We start from the raw sequence: 19,056 nt of genomic DNA, 5'->3' as shown, positions 1-19,056 counted from the left end.
TTCCAAAGAAGGTCTGGCAATGGGAGACTATTAATCTTCATACTCTTGAGGCTGAAAGCCAAGCTGGCTCCTCATGACTGACATGAAAACCAGCTGATTGCACAAGCAGGCCGATACTTGATTACTCCCAATCAGTGTGTGGCAAGGCGGGCTGTGGCCTGAACCCACCTCATTAACCCCTGGCTGTTGGAGCTCAGCCTTAATCAGACCACACCTCATATCCAGGAGTCTGGCCTTCCCATCACCACTCACACTGGAAGCTTCGCCATGTGTAGCCACAGAAACTGGTTACCCTGAGAGGGGCTGTTGAGTTCTAGATGTCTTTCATCATGTCACGTCACATACTGCCTCCGCCAATGACTGGGGGCAGAACAGGAGGGAGTCAAAAGGTTTACAGTAGCGGCCTGGCCTTTCATTATGGGACTCTGCGTCATGGAAGTCTATATTAAGTTCAGGGGAAAGTGAGAGTTTTCACTGGAAAAAAAGCCAAAAATTGAAGGTTTAGATAAGGACTTTATAACTTACACTGTGTATTTTACTGTAGCGCTGTCGTCAGCCGACTGCTAAGCAGCTCATTAGCCTGATTAAAAAAAGTCTTTTCTCATAATTTTGGCCAGCATGTGTATGGGTTATGATAACATCAGCTGTGTTGGAAACTGTTCCCTCATTCCCTCAATCACTGTTTCCTATATAGTGTTTATTAAATAGAGAACTATATAGGGAATGACCAAATAAGGTTTCAGACACACTGAAAGTATGGTTGCATCAGTAGATACTCAGGAGGAGAATAGTAAAAGGTTGTATATTATATATGGTATATGTTACATTTCCCTGGTTTAGAAACCAAAGCCCTGTATTTTGTTTGGTCTTCCACTGAACCAATCAGGGGGTTTGTTCCTACAAGCCTGTCTGACGGCTCATGTTTTGGATCCATCACATTTCTTTTAGTGATGTCCCAAAGATCTCAGCACCGATCTTGGGCAGGCGGACCTCATGGTAGATGAGAAAACTCCATTTAAAGGATCATTTTTAATTTCTGTGGACAACAAACGTCTGAGCAAACGTCAGCCACTGATGAAGACAGTGAGAGGATTGAAAGCATCGGGAAAAGCGAGTCAGTGGAGCTGGAGTTGAGTTTCTTCTTAGGCTCCTGTTTCCCATGTCAAGAATACATTACACTCACTCACAGCAGATAATATGAGAATATTACTTATTGATTTGTCTCCAAGATGTGAACCAGTTGCCCGTATTTTGCTCACCTGTCCATCCTTAGTCCAAACATAACTTGATAACTTCATCTCAATCCCCAACCAACATCTGGCTTTAGATTCCCAGAGCTAATAGCACAGCGGGCCTGCTCCATGATAAAAAGGCCTTCCCATGTGTAGTGTGGGCTCCTGCCGGCTGGGTCGGACCTCTGCAGCTGATTGTGGTTTTACTGCTTCAACTAGAATATACACAGGGCAGCTGCAGTAGAGCTAAGGGACTGCAGTGACGTGTCCTCGTGGTTTATGGACAGATGGGACTTTCTTCCTGGATTATGGTTCTCGGTGCAGAAGGCAGATGCTCCAGGAGCAACAGCAGCAGAGAGGGGCTCAAGGGACTCACTGAAGTCTTTTTCAACCTACCTAAGAGTTTGGTCCTGAGACAGAAACAGGTCTCAACCAAAGTTCATTTTCTCCTGATGTTTCTGCCTAAAAAATGCCATTTTAGTATCAGAATGTCCTGGAGATATGGGGCGTGTGACCAATGGGTCCAATATTTACTTTGGTGACTATTGAGCAAAAGGATTGCATAATAATAATCTGTGTTCACGTTCACTTCTCTCATTGGAACACACTCGGACCTGCTGCTAGTCTCCTAAAGAGGCGTGGCCGTGGGGGAGCCCACGTAACACTGATCCAGGAACCTAATCAGTGTTGGGGTGTCTCGGTTCTAAACTGTCCCAGGTTTTGCTTAGCAAGGATCCATAGCAACCATAAACACCACTGGCTCTAGCCGTTTGCTGCTTCCTGTTTGTTGCTGGAGGGAGCACACCCATTGGTTGTTGACAACGTTCACGTGATCTAACTTTCGCTGCCAAGACTTTAAACGTATTATAATATTAAATACATTTGATTTAGTCTGAACGTCCAGACCCGGGTCTGCTTCCAGCAGGTTGGTAATCATCTGGCCTCAAGGCATACGTACTGTCTTTTCTTGGTTTTATAGTATATGTGTTATATCTGCTGTCCAGGAGATTAGGTTGTAAACTCCAGAAAGATTTAATTTAATTTTTTGTACATTAATTAACATTGCTGTAAATGCACCAGAAATAGCCAAAAGGCTATTTTTCATCCGTTGTCCCTGGACAGATCTTAAAATCGTCCCCCGAAAAAACAACAATAAGAAGATTACAGTGAAAAATACAAATATAAAAAGCAGTAAAACCGATAAAAACTCTTCAAATTCCGTTGATAAATACAGTGTACAAGTTTTGCTAATACAAACATTAGGGTAAATATATTTTTTTTTCCTATTTCAGGAGGGTTCGCTCACTTAATTATTCTTTCAAAACAGTGTCATAAAGAAGATATTTTGATTTAAATAACACTATATATTTCCTTTGCGCTTAGGGCCTCTCCTCCAGTGCATAAACACAACCTGGGGATTATGTGCCCAGCATGCAGAGTAACAACCATCTCCAACCATTCCACAACTCTGAAGTTGTTCAAGTGATTAACAGGCTCCTTTTCTTCCTCCTGCATTAGCCTGCTTCACTCTGACCTGATAAAAACTTCCTTTTCCTCAGGCGGTCTGGCCCTGTGTGACAAACAGGGGCGAGGACGGCGGGGGGAGGGTTGGGGGACAAAGAGGAGGAGGAGATTAGAGGAAATAAGATGCACATGTAAAACCCTCCTGCATTCAAATCTGCCATCCTGGTACCTTTGTGAAACCTGACCTAGTTTGAAGAAAGGCCAAACTCCAGGAGCTCGGGGGCTCCTCATCTGCTTGCTGAAGAACAGACTGTTCTCTTTCATCGGCCCATTCAAGATGGCAGTGAACAAAAAAAAAGAGTGCACCGTGCCAGGGTTTGGTCACAAGGCTCGCTGTAAGACCTCATCATGTTTTCCAGAGTTCATTTGTCCTTATCTACTGCAGGGAACCAAACTAGATACACATGTACATGCATCTACTTTTGTATCCATGCAGACACAACAAGTCATAAAAATGTAAAACACAAAAACAAAAAAAGAGTCCGTCAAGTTGAGAAAAAGTCTTGGGCCAGTAACTTGAGCTGCCAGTTGTTGAGAGTTGGCTCAGCTCTGACTGTGCACACTGGGGAGGGACGGGGATGTTTTTCCATCTCTTTAGTGATTACCCAGTCTACCAGGCATGGTGCACTCATGGGAAGAGAAATCACCTTTCACACTGATACGGAGGATTCCCAGTGAGAAGAGACATCTGTAGCATTCCCCCATGTTTTCCATGCTGAGTTAGAATGTGTGTCCTCCTCCCCAGTTTTATTGTCATTATACAATAAAACTCATCTCCCCATTAGGCAGTGTCAAACAAAGAACCAACACAACAAATAATCTGTTGGTCCTGGTTTAGTTTTTAGTTCCCGACGGCAAAAGGTCCTTGTGGGTGTCACTAAGGTATTTTTAATTTTCAGGTTCATACTTGTATTTTGGGTTTCTAATATTACATATACATGCTAAAACCATTATAATTCTCATACTGTCTTTTTTTTTAACCTGGACCATATTTTCCCATGGTTTTGCATGGCCAAGCTGAAACAAGTTTTGCCGCTTAAAGACTAAAAATTCTAAGTGCCTGACAACAACCAGGTTTTTAGGTAGTTAGCCTTTAACCCCCCCTGGTGAAAAAGCCCAGTCCGCTGTGATTGGTTTCAAATTCTCAAAGTGCAGAGACTCTGCACTTTAAAGGTCTCTGCAGCCGGGGAATGACTGTAACTGCACTGTAGCAGCACTTTCTACAGTACAGTTGTGACATCACACATACAGGAAGTCCTGAAGGCTCGTTTAAAGGCACAGTTTCCCATTTACACACACAGGTGAATGGTTGTTGAATGGTACGGCCCTGCACACACCACGGTGCACATCAGTGTGAGCTTCATTCCAATTCAATTAAATCAATTACAACATGTATATAAACGTGCCATATTGACACCCATTTTAGAATAGTCTCTCAAAAATGCATTATTTGTTTGGAGAAAAAATTAATATATTTCTTGGGAAACATTTTAGGCCATTTTACAAATATTTTTCAAACACATTACTTAAAGTTAACGGATATCCTTTTCAGACATTTCCCACTTCTTCACGAGTAATGTTTTCGACAGTATATTAATAAGCTACTTTTATGACATTTTCCTATAATTTTGGGGCATTTTTAACGTACATATATTTTGGAGATTTTACCAATTTTTGCATGATACTTCTTGGATATTATAACTAATTTACCAACCATTTTTCTGAATTTTAGCAATATATTTCGCAAAGTGTTCACACGGACATTTCACTAATCCGACATTTCGGACTAATAATTTTTTAAAGGTTATACTTAAATTTTTGACACATCAGAAAACCTTTTACTGCTAATAATGGGCCTGCTATCGGGGGATCTATATAAGACCAGCTTGATGAAGACCAGAATGCTGAAAACTGTCTAGGAATTAATCATGGTATATTGGAGAAGATGTGTGCCAATGTTGAATGAAATCACAAAAAACGTTGAAATTAGGTCACAAACAGAAAAGAGGAGCTTAGACAGAGACACTGTGAGATGTACAGTACGTGTACATGTTGGTTGTGCTATATTCTCACAGCTGTACTCGTGTCGTCTTGTGTTGTCATCATGTGTACTACATCACATGCTCCAGCGCCTCAGGTCATTTCCTACCACGTAGTGTTCTCCTGTTCTCCTGCTATTATTCCTGCTCCCCCTGAACACACGCCATCCCCCATTTCCTGTTCTTGGCCCCCGAATTGATCCTCAGACATATTGTTGATGCCCGCTGACCTGTAAAACACAGTCAATGCATGCGAGTCTTCGCTGGCTCTTGAGGAAATTAAAGACGTGTTACTGAAGGGACGAAGATAGAACAGAGTGGCCGACCCAATAACTACAACTGCTGCTGTTTCAAAGGAACACATCTACAGATACACCCAGAAACCAGTGTCCCTCTGATCCAGCATTTCAAGTAAAACCATGTAGATTAGAGCACTGCTAAGGTACTGTATTGGTATAGATGTATTCTTTTCTCCTAAAGCAAGAAAATATTTTATCCATCCAAAATATTGAATGTTTACAAGTTCAGTGCCATTGAGCCTGTTCTCTCATGACCGACTAAGAAACCTCCACCCCCAGGTCTCTCCCACCAACGCATTCTCGTGAAAGCGTGAAAAGTTATGCACACCAATTTGTGTGATATCCTATGAAATTACGGGCCCGTGGCGACCGTTCACATGACAGTTGAGTTTAGCCGACAGAACGACTAGTTAATGTTGAAAGACAGATTGTGGTTTGAATCAAAACAGCAGTTCCCAGAAGTAGTACTCCTTAACTTCTCCAGGACATGAACACCTGTTTCCTGGTGAAAGTCTTGTGTTTTTTCCTTAACTTCTCCAGGACATGAACACCTGTTTCCAGGTGAAAGTCTTGTGTTTTCTCCTTAACTTCTCCAGGACATGAACACCTGTTTCCAGGTGAAAGTCTTGTGTTTTTTCCTTAACTTCTCCAGGACATGAACACCTGTTTCCTGGTGAAAGTCTTGTGTTTTCTCCTTAACTTCTCCAGGCCATGAACACCTGTTTCCAGGTGAAAGTCTTGTGTTTTCTCCTTAACTTCTCCAGGACATGAACACCTGTTTCCTGGTGAAAGTCTTGTGTTTTCTCCTTAACTTCTCCAGGACATGAACACCTGTTTCCAGGTGAAAGTCTTGTGTTTTCTCCTTAACTTCTCCAGGACATGAACACCTGTTTCCTGGTGAAAGTCTTGTGTTTTCTCCTTAACTTCTCCAGGACATGAACACCTGTTTCCTGGTGAAAGTCTTGTGTTTTCTCCTTAACTTCTCCAGGACATGAACACCTGTTTCCTGGTGAAAGTCTTGTGTTTTCTCCTTAACTTCTCCAGGCCATGAACACCTGTTTCCAGGTGAAAGTCTTGTGTTTTCTCCTTAACTTCTCCAGGACATGAACACCTGTTTCCAGGTGAAAGTCTGGTGTTTTTTCCTTAACTTCTCCAGGACATGAACACCTGTTTCCTGGTGAAAGTCTTGTGTTTTCTCCTTAACTTCTCCAGGACATGAACACCTGTTTCCTGGTGAAAGTCTTGTGTTTTCTCCTTAACTTCTCCAGGACATGAACACCTGTTTCCTGGTGAAAGTCTTGTGTTTTCCCCTTAACTTCTCCAGGACATGAACACCTGTTCCTGGAGAAAGTCTTGTGTTTTCCCCTTAACTTCTCCAGGACATGAACACCTGTTTCCAGGTGAAAGTCTGGTGTTTTCTCCTTAACGTCTTCCGGGACATGATCTCCACTCCCCCACTTGAAAGCCATGGTAAAGCGTGGCCTTATACTGTACATCAGCAGTCACTGTGGTGCATACAGTAATACATACTGTACGTGGAATGCATATGGATAACAGTGTTTTTCTTTTCATTGCGATATGTATGGAGGGTTGATGAGAACAGGAAGAAAACATCAGTGAGTGGGAGAATGAGCAGATTGTCTATCACACATTGACAGCCCTCAGCCCAGGTGGTCTGTCTGTGCTTCAGCCTGGCATTAGTCTGTTATTGTCCCAGAGACACAGACCATCGGCCACTGGGGAGGAAGGGATTAAGATCAGAAAGAAGAGACACTAAACCCAGGAAACGTGTGGTGCTTCAGAAAACCTACATTTTTAAACTTGAGTAACCAAGGTATGATGACCAAAGAATATGAATAAAGACTCTACTGTATGTCTTAACTGGAGTATTCAGACCAGTCTACTTCACTACAGTAATCTGACCGCCATGTTTTTCCTTCCTTTCACTCTTCCTTCTTTTCCGCGTCAACCCACTAATTTAAATATTTTATTTATGCTGACTTTTATTATTGTACAATAGGATGATAAGTTCCAACCTTTGCTTAGTGCTTAAGAAATACATGAAAAACATTCAAACTAAAGCAAAATGCACACACACTCATGACCTCATGGTTCCCAAACCACACTTCCCATTTTTGTGATTAGGCATCAAATCTCCAACTCATTCATACTTACATCAAGTTTGAATTTACAGTGTGTGTGTGTGTGTGTGTGTGTGTGTGTGTGTGTGTGTGTGTGTGTGTGTGAGTGAGAATGAAAGAGAGAGAGAGAGAGAGAGAGAGAGAGAGAGAGAGAGAGAGAGAGCAGACAATCAGGCCAGGCCTAGTGGGGCCCAGGGGAGTCCCGGGGCCCAGACACAACAATACGCTCCTTTATTACAGGCTGAAAGTGAGGACAGCAGGGGCACACCCTGTGGGCTCCTCTGCCTATCAGTATACATAGAGACACATAGGCAGACACCAAAATCCCCTCCCACACACGCTGAGTGGACCCAGTCTGCAAGCTCCCATGCTACCCTGGTCTATATCGACGATGTTGCATTTCCGGGATTGTTGCAGTGTCGCCAGAAATTGTCTCTTTTTAGACCGGATGTCTGTCCCCGTCCTCTGTCTTTGTGTTGGCGTTCTAACCACTGGTGGATTTCTGAGGACTATGGTTACCTGGTCCTCAGATCTCTGCAGGGTAAATCCAGACAGCTAGCTAGACTATCTGTCCAATCTGAGGACTATGGTTACCTGGTCCTCAGGTCTCTGCAGGGTAAATCCAGACAGCTAGCTAGACTATCTGTCCAATCTGAGGACTGTGGTTACCTGGTCCTCAGATCTCTGCAGGGTAAATCCAGACAGCTAGCTAGACTATCTGTCCAATCTGAGGACTATGGTTACCTGGTCCTCAGGTCTCTGCAGGGTAAATCCAGACAGCTAGCTAGACTATCTGTCCAATCTGAGGACTATGGTTACCTGGTCCTCAGATCTCTGCAGGGTAAATCCAGACAGCTAGCTAGACTATCTGTCCAATCTGAGGACTACGGTTACCTGGTCCTCAGGTCTCTGTAGGGTAAATCCAGACAGCTAGCTAGACTATCTGTCCAATCTGAGGACTATGGTTACCTGGTCCTCAGATCTCTGCAGGGTAAATCCAGACAGCTAGCTAGACTATCTGTCCAATCTGAGGACTATGGTTACCTGGTCCTCAGATCTCTGCGGGTAAATCCAGACAGCTAGCTAGACTATCTGTCCAATCTGAGGACTATGGTTACCTGGTCCTCAGGTCTCTGCAGGGTAAATCCAGACAGCTAGCTAGACTATCTGTCCAATCTGAGGACTATGGTTACCTGGTCCTCAGATCTCTGCAGGGTAAATCCAGACAGCTAGCTAGACTATCTGTCCAATCTGAGGACTATGGTTACCTGGTCCTCAGATCTCTGCAGGGTAAATCCAGACAGCTAGCTAGACTATCTGTCCAATCTGAGGACTATGGTTACCTGGTCCTCAGATCTCTGCAGGGTAAATCCAGACAGCTAGCTAGACTATCTGTCCAATCTGAGGACTATGGTTACCTGGTCCTCAGGTCTCTGCAGGGTAAATCCAGACAGCTAGCTAGACTATCTGTCCAATCTGAGGACTATGGTTACCTGGTCCTCAGATCTCTGCAGGGTAAATCCAGACAGCTAGCTAGACTATCCGTCCAATCTGAGGACTATGGTTACCTGGTCCTCAGGTCTCTGCAGGGTAAATCCAGACAGCTAGCTAGACTATCTGTCCAATCTGAGGACTATGGTTACCTGGTCCTCAGATCTCTGCAGGGTAAATCCAGACAGCTAGCTAGACTATCTGTCCAATCTGAGGACTATGGTTACCTGGTCCTCAGATCTCTGCAGGGTAAATCCAGACAGCTAGCTAGACTATCTGTCCAATCTGAGGACGATGGTTACCTGGTCCTCAGATCTCTGCAGGGTAAATCCAGACAGCTAGCTAGACTATCTGTCCAATCTGAGGACTATGGTTACCTGGTCCTCAGATCTCTGCAGGGTAAATCCAGACAGCTAGCTAGACTATCTGTCCAATCTGAGGACGATGGTTACCTGGTCCTCAGATCTCTGCAGGGTAAATCCAGACAGCTAGCTAGACTATCCGTCCAATCTGAGGACTATGGTTACCTGGTCCTCAGGTCTCTGCAGGGTAAATCCAGACAGCTAGCTAGACTATCTGTCCAATCTGAGGACTATGGTTACCTGGTCCTCAGATCTCTGCAGGGTAAATCCAGACAGCTAGCTAGACTATCTGTCCAATCTGAGGACTATGGTTACCTGGTCCTCAGATCTCTGCAGGGTAAATCCAGACAGCTAGCTAGACTATCTGTCCAATCTGAGGACGATGGTTACCTGGTCCTCAGATCTCTGCAGGGTAAATCCAGACAGCTAGCTAGACTATCTGTCCAATCTGAGGACTATGGTTACCTGGTCCTCAGATCTCTGCAGGGTAAATCCAGACAGCTAGCTAGACTATCTGTCCAATCTGAGGACGATGGTTACCTGGTCCTCAGATCTCTGCAGGGTAAATCCAGACAGCTAGCTAGACTATCTGTCCAATCTGAGGACTATGGTTACCTGGTCCTCAGATCTCTGCAGGGTAAATCCAGACAGCTAGCTAGACTATCCGTCCAATCTGAGGACTATGGTTACCTGGTCCTCAGGTCTCTGCAGGGTAAATCCAGACAGCTAGCTAGACTATCTGTCCAATCTGAGGACTATGGTTACCTGGTCCTCAGATCTCTGCAGGGTAAATCCAGACAGCTAGCTAGACTATCTGTCCAATCTGAGGACGATGGTTACCTGGTCCTCAGATCTCTGCAGGGTAAATCCAGACAGCTAGCTAGACTATCTGTCCAATCTGAGGACTATGGTTACCTGGTCCTCAGATCTCTGCAGGGTAAATCCAGACAGCTAGCTAGACTATCTGTCCAATCTGAGGACGATGGTTACCTGGTCCTCAGATCTCTGCAGGGTAAATCCAGACAGCTAGCTAGACTATAGTAAAAGACACCTAGGCTTCTTGTGTGTTTTAGCCTACAACGTCTGTAATCAGCTATTAATATTTAAAGCCCCGCCCCCACAACCCTACCTACAACCCTACAACCCTTTCTGTTATAAATGTGAAATTGTGACGCCAAAGTAAAGATAAACATCATGACATCACTATGACATCATCAGGGAGTATTTTCTGAAAAAAACATTATACAACACAGGTTGAGTACTATCCATGCCTAGCTGACCATTCACCCCCAATATTAAAACTACATCTCTTTCCTCTCACCTGTAGTCTTTATGAGTCTAGGTAGTTTTGGTGTGAGTTGGCCAGTGTTGGAGATGTCTGCCTTTTCTTTTATATAATGAAACTAGATGGCACTCAGTGTGTGGTGCTCAAAGCGCCAAAACATCAACAGCAACGTCTCTTTCCAAAAATCATGACCCGGTTACTCGAGATTAGCCACAGACCGGGTGACGGGTCATGTAGGAACTACTTTCTTTCTCCCATAAAAACTACTTGGCAAGAGCAAAGTTTCTGGGTACCACATGAAAAGGTCTGCTTTTTGTCCCCAGGGGATATTTTGGACAGGACATGTGCAAAATGGCACTACACACACACACACTGGACAGACCAACTGAGCTGGTAACCATCACTGAGCTATAGAGTGACATGAGCTCAGAGGAGATGAGCCAGGCCTTAAGATAAGATCCTTCATCTACCCATGTTTGAAAAACACATGTACTGTAAACCCATGACCCAATGCTGCAACGGAAATGGGGGAGCTACTCGCAGCTGGCCCAAACTGAAAAATGGCAGCTGATGGATGAAGCTACAGAGACTGTGTGTGTGTGTGTGTGTGTGTATCGTGGAGCTCTAAGTGAAAAGCAGAACTATAATGTAGCTACTGTGCAAACTATTTCAATTGAAAAATAATATCAGCTTCAAGTGAGGGCCTGTTGAGCTTAGCCAGACCACAGGGAAGGAAGCACAAACAATCCAAAAGAAGAAACTGTGGTTAAATGGTGATCAGGTGGTTATCACTGGGACTAATGTTCAGGGGTAGGGCAGCAACTAATGATTATTTCCTTGTCGATGAGATCTGAAGACCAGGTAACCATAGTCCCCGGAAATCCACCAGAGGTTAGAACGCCAGCACAGAGACAGAGGACGGTAGAGACTACACAAAGCCTGAGTAGATGGACTTCCGTGTGCTATGTGATTCTCGCGGGATCTTGTGCTATCATGAGAATCCAGCTTCAGAGCAAGGTAAGTAGAAAAAAATACCTCCAAACCAAAATGGACTGACCAACAACAGCATATTTGGACCCCAGGGCATCTAAACAAATACTCCTAAAAACGTAATGACCCACACACCCACACTATGCCACTCTGCACATTTACATTATAATTTGTATTCAGTGTAAATTATTTGTATAAGTTATTGTATGTTTACTGTCCTAGTTTTTTTTTTGCACTGAATGTTAAGCCAAGTCTAAGATGATTTTCTGCCAAGAGCTTTCTGAATCTGACACAGCCCCATATGAAGAATATAATATATATGCCATGTCATTTTATTGACACACAGTGGTGGAAGAAGAATTCCAAAAATGTACTGCATTCTGCAATCTACCAACATTTTCTACCAAAACAACATTTTCCAAAATGTTGAACCATAACTCAAAGTTAAATTACAGATGTGTTTAGATTTTTTTTGTGTACAGTATCAAGGCTTTAAATGAACTTTATGATCAGCAGCCAACATGGCTAGTAGGTCTTTAAAGCTACCAGCCAATCAGATTCTCCACTCGCCACATGTTTGTTGTTTCCTTACTAACTTTTAATTTACATTACGGCATTCCGTTCATCTTCTCTGTTCCAGTAGCCAACGCCTGTATGACACATCACACCATGGTGTTCATGGGAAATGTAGGATTAGTACTACATGCACTGTTGCCAGATAAAGATTACATTTTCAAGCCAATCATACGCAAAACCGCCCAAATCTCTGGGCGGAAAACAGACCAATCTGGCAACACAGACTTGTTAATTACACATAGTATATAATAACATATATTATATTATCATTTTGTACTTCTGGATAATGATTAAACATTTGTTACAACCAGAGAACAGGCGGAGCCCTCAGACCCTGAGACTCCCGGAGAAGCAGAGCGCGGTAAGACGACACCAGCGTCTGTTTTTCTCGTGAGTTCAGAGTGCTTTCACAGGAAAACCAGAGTCCCACTCGCAAAGAAAGGAGTGCTCACAGACAGCAACAGCTGGAGGACTTACCACTGGAGCAGTTGGAGCCCCCCCAGCCCGGCTCACACTGGCAGGTGTTGGGGGCCATGCAGCGGCCGTGGACACAGCTCTCTGCACAATGAGCTGAGACATGGAGGAGACAGGAAGACAGGGATCAGGACCCTCACAAACAGATCGGCATTACAATTAGGCACAAAGGGCTGAAGAAATAAAAGGCTACATCTTCATCGCTGTGTTTTGGTTTTTAAGCTTTGAGCTTTGAGCCAAAGGTGATCTCCGTGCACACAAGTGTTTTAGTTCTGTTTAAACTATCACGCTCAGACCTCATGTCGCATCAACATCCTGGTTTACTGGACAGAAACAGGAGGCAGCATCAGTGTTGGGGTTGCCAAATGTCTCCGATTGGCCGTTGAGACTGAAACATAACCCGCAGATTCATAACCAACACGGGTCTGAAGGAGTTCCTGATGTCTCTGGGTTAGGGGTTTTTCCCCCTCTCATACCCCCTGCTCTGGCGTTTCCCCCTCTCATTCCCCCTGCTCTGGTGTTTCCCCCTCTCATTCCCCCTGCTCTGGCGTTCCCCTCTCATTCCCCTGCTCTGGTGTTTCCCCCCTCTCATTCCCCCTGCTCTGGCGTTCCCCCCTCTCATTCCCCCTGCTCTGGCGTTTCCCCCTCTCATTCCCCCTGCTCTGGTGTTTCCCCCCTCTCATTCCCCCTGCTCTGGTGTTTCCCCCCTCTCATTCCCCCTGCTCTGGTGTTTCCCCCTCTCATTCCCCCTGCTCTGGTGTTTCCCCCTCTCATTCCCCCTGCTCTGGTGTTTCCCCCTCTCATTCCCCCTGCTCTGGTGTTCCCCCTCTCATTCCCCCTGCTCTGATGTTCCCCCTCTCATTCCCCCTGCTGTAGAATTAAGACTTGTATTAGTACATTAGTAGTGGCCACTCTAACCAGACTCTCTTGTGAAACAAGCAGACTTCCCTTGACTCAAGCCAAAATAAGATTGGATCAGTTTTTTTTTACAGGATGTCGCTCAAGGTGATCAGTTATTAAATAATCAGCTCTCGGCTGTGAACGTTTTTCACAGGGAAAAAAACGATTGTTCTCAAAGACTTTTTTCAAAGATTTTTTAACCAGCTTTCATGTCCACATGCATCCAAAGTTCTGCTTCTGATGCAAGGACACACTCATTTCAAATGAGGTCCATGTTGTAGCAGAATTGTTCTGAGCCACTACACTCAGAAAACGCCATAAGGCACTGATTTTACATTCAGACTTGGATGTGATATACTACACTTAATATAGAAAAGATTGCACAAGCAATCATAAGAGACATGACTCATCCAGGGCATACATCATTTTCACTGCTACCATTGGCTAAGTGATAACATCAAGACAAACATCAAACACTAAACAGATAACTGTTATCCACGGGCAATAAGACTTTGAGTCTATAGATTTGAGTTAGTGTTTCATTGTAATAAAATGCATTTGGATGCATATCAACAATAATTGCCTTGAAACATAATAATAGCTGCTCTGCAGCAACGGTTGGTTTTATCGCAAAAGTAATATCATTTATGTATAAGCAATAAAGGACTGGACCCAGAATCAACCCTTGCAAAAAACGCTTTAAGATGTGTTTGGATCCACATGATGAATATTCAATATTCACTGTTCATTAAGTTCTGTTTTGGTCTCCACCAGCTCCTAAGGGAAATATCTGTCTCGAGCTGCTAAATGCTGCATTCTATCCAACATCTGCCTACACATTCACAGTTTCTCAGCCCCCTTTAAAATATTATGACTTCACGGAGGGAATTTGATAAGGTCAAACAACAGGCCGTTTATCATTTTTATTGTGTACATGCAAATAAATAATTGTTAATGCTAAAGAAGTTGCTCCTGATTGACAAGTTTGACATTTCTTGTTTTTTTAACCCTAACGAGGAATAGGAAGAAGAAGAAGCTCTCTCTGTCATCTGCAGACATTTGTAGCTTTGTGTTGCTAAATCTCTCCCAAAACCATCACATTTTCATTGAGGCTTCAAAGTATTTTTTTTTCTATTTCTAAATTATAGCAAGCACACTGACTCTATCCAAAAACATGTACTAAATTGAGCCTATAAGCAATCTGAATTTCTTTCCTATCTTAATCCCATCTAGTAATGCCATGTTGCCTGGAGGAACTGACGAATCCTCTTTCCTGCAGTGTTTTGTTGAGGAGCAACATGTGATAGTTTATAGAAGAGAGCCTTTTCACTCCAGAATAAATTCCCCCTCTGATGTCCCGGGGTGCATTATCACGGCTTCTGCATGAATCGAACTGTGGTCTCCACCACAGCACACAGATATTATGGCTACTCCCAGCATCGGAACAGCAGCCTGCCTGTTAACAGAATGAGTTCTCTCACTGTCGCTGCTGGACAACAGTTGTTGTTTTTGCCACTGTGGCTTCACACCTGTTTAGGGGGGGGGGGGGGAAGCACATGTAGAAGACAAAGCTTCTGTTTTTCTGATTTGCCACAGCCATTGGTTCCCAGTTTCTTGAGTGCTGAGCTCACCCTGTGCCCTGTACCTTACCTTTTTACCTATTAAAACCCAGATTCCTGGGCTCTCTGATCTTCCTGATCTAAGAGTCCTTTACCAAGCTCAAGTTACCCCCCCCAGTGTTCTGATGCTCCCTTTTACCTTATCAACCCAGATGGCATTGTCACGGTCATGAAGAACAGAGAGCCAGGTCAGCCCTGACCCTAATGCTTCTACACCAAATATATTGGTACACAAGCGCACCTTGTGTTTGCCATGATAACAAACAGAAATTTTTTCATAATGTTGGTTTTAAAAAACCTTAATGACGGCGCCCAGCCATCTATGCAGAACATAATACATATAATACTGGTTTACAGTTATATATCCAGCTGGCTCAAAGCCATCAAGTGTGTGTGTGTGTGTGTGTGTGTGTGTGTGTGTGTGTGTGTGTGTGCGCGTGATACTCACCAGAACAGATCTCTCCATTCTCGTAGAAGCCTGGGCAGCACTGGGACTTTCTCCGGTACATGGTCTTCTCTCCTCTGCGATAGGCTGTCCGATAGCTCACCCTGCACACAGACAGGAAGTGAGGTCACATACAGGATCGGACACTCAGTGAAGGAAATGCCACTAGAAAGATGTTGTTATTGTCTAAATGGACTGCTTTTCTATTGCGCTATTCTAGTTTTAACGACTACTTAAAGTGCTATGGCCAGCACACACGCACACATGCACATACACACACACACACACAGACACACAAAAATAAGATGGCAACACCAATGTTCAAAAACAAAAGGCTTAAAAAATGCAGTCCACAAAAAAATGACATCATGGATGATTTGTCAAGGACTATTTTGACCTTGTGGAGACACAGCCAGCCAATAACTGAACTCTGACCACGAGGGCTGCAGCCCTTAAGTCCAACGCCTACACGCCTACACCTCTCGGTCATCCTGGTGATGACTCCGTGCTCACTTTATCACTTTATCATGTGATATCAAATGTGGCGTGGAGAGTCTATACATTGAGCAAGTGATCATTAAACTCAGTCCTGATGAAGACCCTGAGGCCAGAACCAGTCTGTGTTCAATGCAAAACAGAAGTAAATGCATTAAAGACAAACATATCTAGCTATTAATAAATGTTAGGAGGATGGAGACAGGAAGTTAAATAGCAATTTTTCTTGCTTGCTCTTGGAGGAATTACTACAATTGTTGGGTCCTTGTAAATTATAGATATTATATTATAAAATACTCTATCTGTAGATTATAGAGTGGTCTAGACCTGCTCTATCTGTACATTATAGAGCGGTCTAGACCTGCTCTATCTGTAAATTATAGAGTGGTCTAGACCGGCTCTATCTGTAGATTATAGAGTGGTCTAGACCTGCTCTATCTGTAAATTATAGAGTGGTCTAGATCTGCTCTATCTGTAAATTATAGAGTGGTCTAGACCTGCTCTATCTGTAAATTATAGAGTGGGGTAGACCTGCTCTATCTGTAAATTATAGAGTGGTCTAGACCTGCTCTATCTGTAAATTATAGAATGTGGTCTAGACCTACTCTATCTGTAAATTATAGAGTGGTCTAGATCTGCTCTATCTGTAAATTATAGAGTGGTCTAGACATGCTCTATCTGTAAATTATAGAGAGGTCTAGACCTACTCTATCTTTAAATTATAGAGTGGTCTAGATCTGCTCTATCTGTAAATTATAGAGTGGTCTAGATCTGCTCTATCTGTAAATTATAGAGTGGTCTAGACCTTGAAAATCAAACAGAATAAGCTTGTGGCCCTGCTGTATACAGGGTGGTTTCTTCAGGTTTCTTCCAAGTCAAATTTAGAACCTAAAAGACCTTTTAATGAATGGATTGAAGACCTACTTCAAAAAAACAAAGTCACATGTCAAAGTCTGGAGACACTGGCCTTATAGGACTGGTGTGTAGATCAGCTGCAGCATGCTGGTCTCAGTTGTAGTTGCAATACAGCAAATTATATTGGATTAGCGGGAGAAAGAACTACAACACCACAGAGTTAACAGCAACATTGGAAAGCGCTGCAGGAACATTTCATATTTTCATCAAATATCATTAAGTAAGGAACGCAATGTCTAAGTTTACAAAAAACAGTCTGCTTTCATTTTGACTCTTCTGATTGTGTGGTCATGTTGTTGCTGACGCATATAGATTTTTTTATACAGCATTGCCATGCCACATTAACATATGTTTGACAAGAATAAAAGACAACAAGATCTCTTTGAGGATTGTTTGAGTCTGGGAGCAGGGCCGAGCGAGGTGTGGCAGGGCTGTAGTCAAGTCCACCTTGGTCTAGTCCAAAACAAAGTCTAAGACCAGGACTAGTCGAGACCAAGTCCAGACCAGGACAGACAAAAAAAAAGAATCCACTTACTTATGTTTCATAGTTATGTGATGTGAGAGACATTTCAAGATGATCCTTTTGTTACTTTTTGATCATTACTGTAATGATCAAAAAGTAACAACACTGTAGGTTGAAATTAGGCTATATTATTTATTTTATATTTGGTTTTGAAGGAGGAAGTTACTTTAGAACAAAGTGTATAGTGCTGGACTCGGTAGAGACCAAGAGAATTTACAGAGTCCAATGGCCAAGTCAGAGACAAGTCTAGTCCAGATTCAAATGAGTCCAAGACGAGTCCGACACAATAGAATAAAGTCTAGAGTCCAGACTCGGACGACGAGTACTACAGCCCTGCACTATGGTTGGGGATTTGGAAAATGGTTGGCAGATGAAGTTAAATACACTGTATACTGTACAGTACATAGGCAGTAGCATGCAAAAACAATAGAGTGGTCCTGTAATTAAGGACCGCTCTCTCCACACACACCACAACACACACACACACAACACACACACAACACACACTGTCTTACCTGTGTCTGGTGCACTTGAACCAGTTGAGGATGTCGGTGCAGCTGGTGTAATAAATCTGATCAAGGGATGAGCGTAGGACTCCTGCACTGTCACCAAATAACTGCAAGCACAGGAAGAGACAGATATCAGTGTGGTGTGTGTGTGTGTGTGTGTGTGTGTGTGTGTGTGTGTGTTTATGTATGTGGTGTGTGTGTTGTGTGTGTGTGTCGGTAGGTGGGTACGCGTGTGTGTTGCATTAGATCACAGCAGTTTCCTGCTTTGACGACCAGCCAAGGCTCACCTCACGCATGAGGCGTCTAGTCTAGTACTAGTCTGCAATGGAAAAAGAGGACGGGGCACCGCGGGGGAGCCGAGCCGAGTCAAGTCGACCCAGGCCGAGTTGAGCCGAGCCGGGCCGAGGCGAGCCGAGCCGAGCAGGTACCATGTAATGCAAAAAGGCCAAGTAGTGCTACATCATCTTCAAACGGCGTGTAGCTGCCGCTTCCTGCTGCGTTCTAAACACACGCTGTTGGACGCATTTTGCATCAGCTAATGCGGACAGCCAGGCCATACGTCCGTATCTCACGGGTTTGGAGGGATTCCAGAAGTTTCCGTGTTAGGGGCTTGAAAACACTGCAGTAGCAAAAGATATAATTTTAAAAACAAAATCCTAGCAGTGGAGATGTAGTGTGTGTTTGTGGTGTGGTGTGTGTGTGTGTGTGTGTGTGCGCCAGGGCAGGATTATCAGCAGCCCCCCCTTTCTCCACCATGCTCTGTACTCTGTGTGGCCCTCCATCACTGAGTGTTGGATAAAGATTGTGTCTCACAGCACATCAAAGAGACGGGGGGGGGGGGGTTGATAAAGCTACCTTATGACTGCCTCGTGAACTGCTCCTACCACAGGCTCTGCAGGGGCATGCATATATATTTTTTCTATTACTTGCTGTATGGCTACAGTTAAGGATGATTTTCATTATGGATTGTTGATTATCGTTAGTTCCCTTTGTATTTATTATAGAATTAGTTAGTTTATGGAAAGTCTTCACATAGTTTATTTAGTTTGGCCAAAGATCTGCTTGATATTTAAAGTTTACAGTTTAAATAACACAGTAAGGCAGTGAATCCTCATTTCAAGGAAACTGAGATTATTTGATAAATGAGAAACACTCTTTTGAAAAAATTGTGTGCAGATTAATTTTCTGTGGCTCGACTAATTGTTTCAGCAGCCCTAAGTCAAACATGTCTGACACT

At 43.6% G+C, this 19,056-nt stretch overlaps 1 protein-coding gene across 1 annotated transcript in view; it reads right to left on the bottom strand.

Annotated features, from left to right (window-relative positions):
- The window catches only part of LOC116677326 (multiple epidermal growth factor-like domains protein 10), a 44,162-nt gene extending 25,912 nt beyond the window's left edge, over positions 1–18,250 (bottom strand). The window contains 5 exon segments of the mRNA XM_032507887.1: positions 12,417–12,509; positions 15,381–15,481; positions 17,826–17,889; positions 17,892–17,926; positions 18,135–18,250. Of these exon segments, the coding sequence (XP_032363778.1) occupies positions 12,417–12,509; positions 15,381–15,481; positions 17,826–17,889; positions 17,892–17,926; positions 18,135–18,250 (409 nt within the window).
- Between the last annotated feature and the right edge of the window lie 806 nt (positions 18,251–19,056).

Source organism: Etheostoma spectabile, unplaced genomic scaffold, assembly GCF_008692095.1.
Source record: "Etheostoma spectabile isolate EspeVRDwgs_2016 unplaced genomic scaffold, UIUC_Espe_1.0 scaffold00004876, whole genome shotgun sequence".
Classification (NCBI taxonomy): Eukaryota; Metazoa; Chordata; class Actinopteri; order Perciformes; family Percidae; genus Etheostoma; species Etheostoma spectabile.
This window is presented reverse-complemented; position numbering and strand designations above follow the sequence as displayed.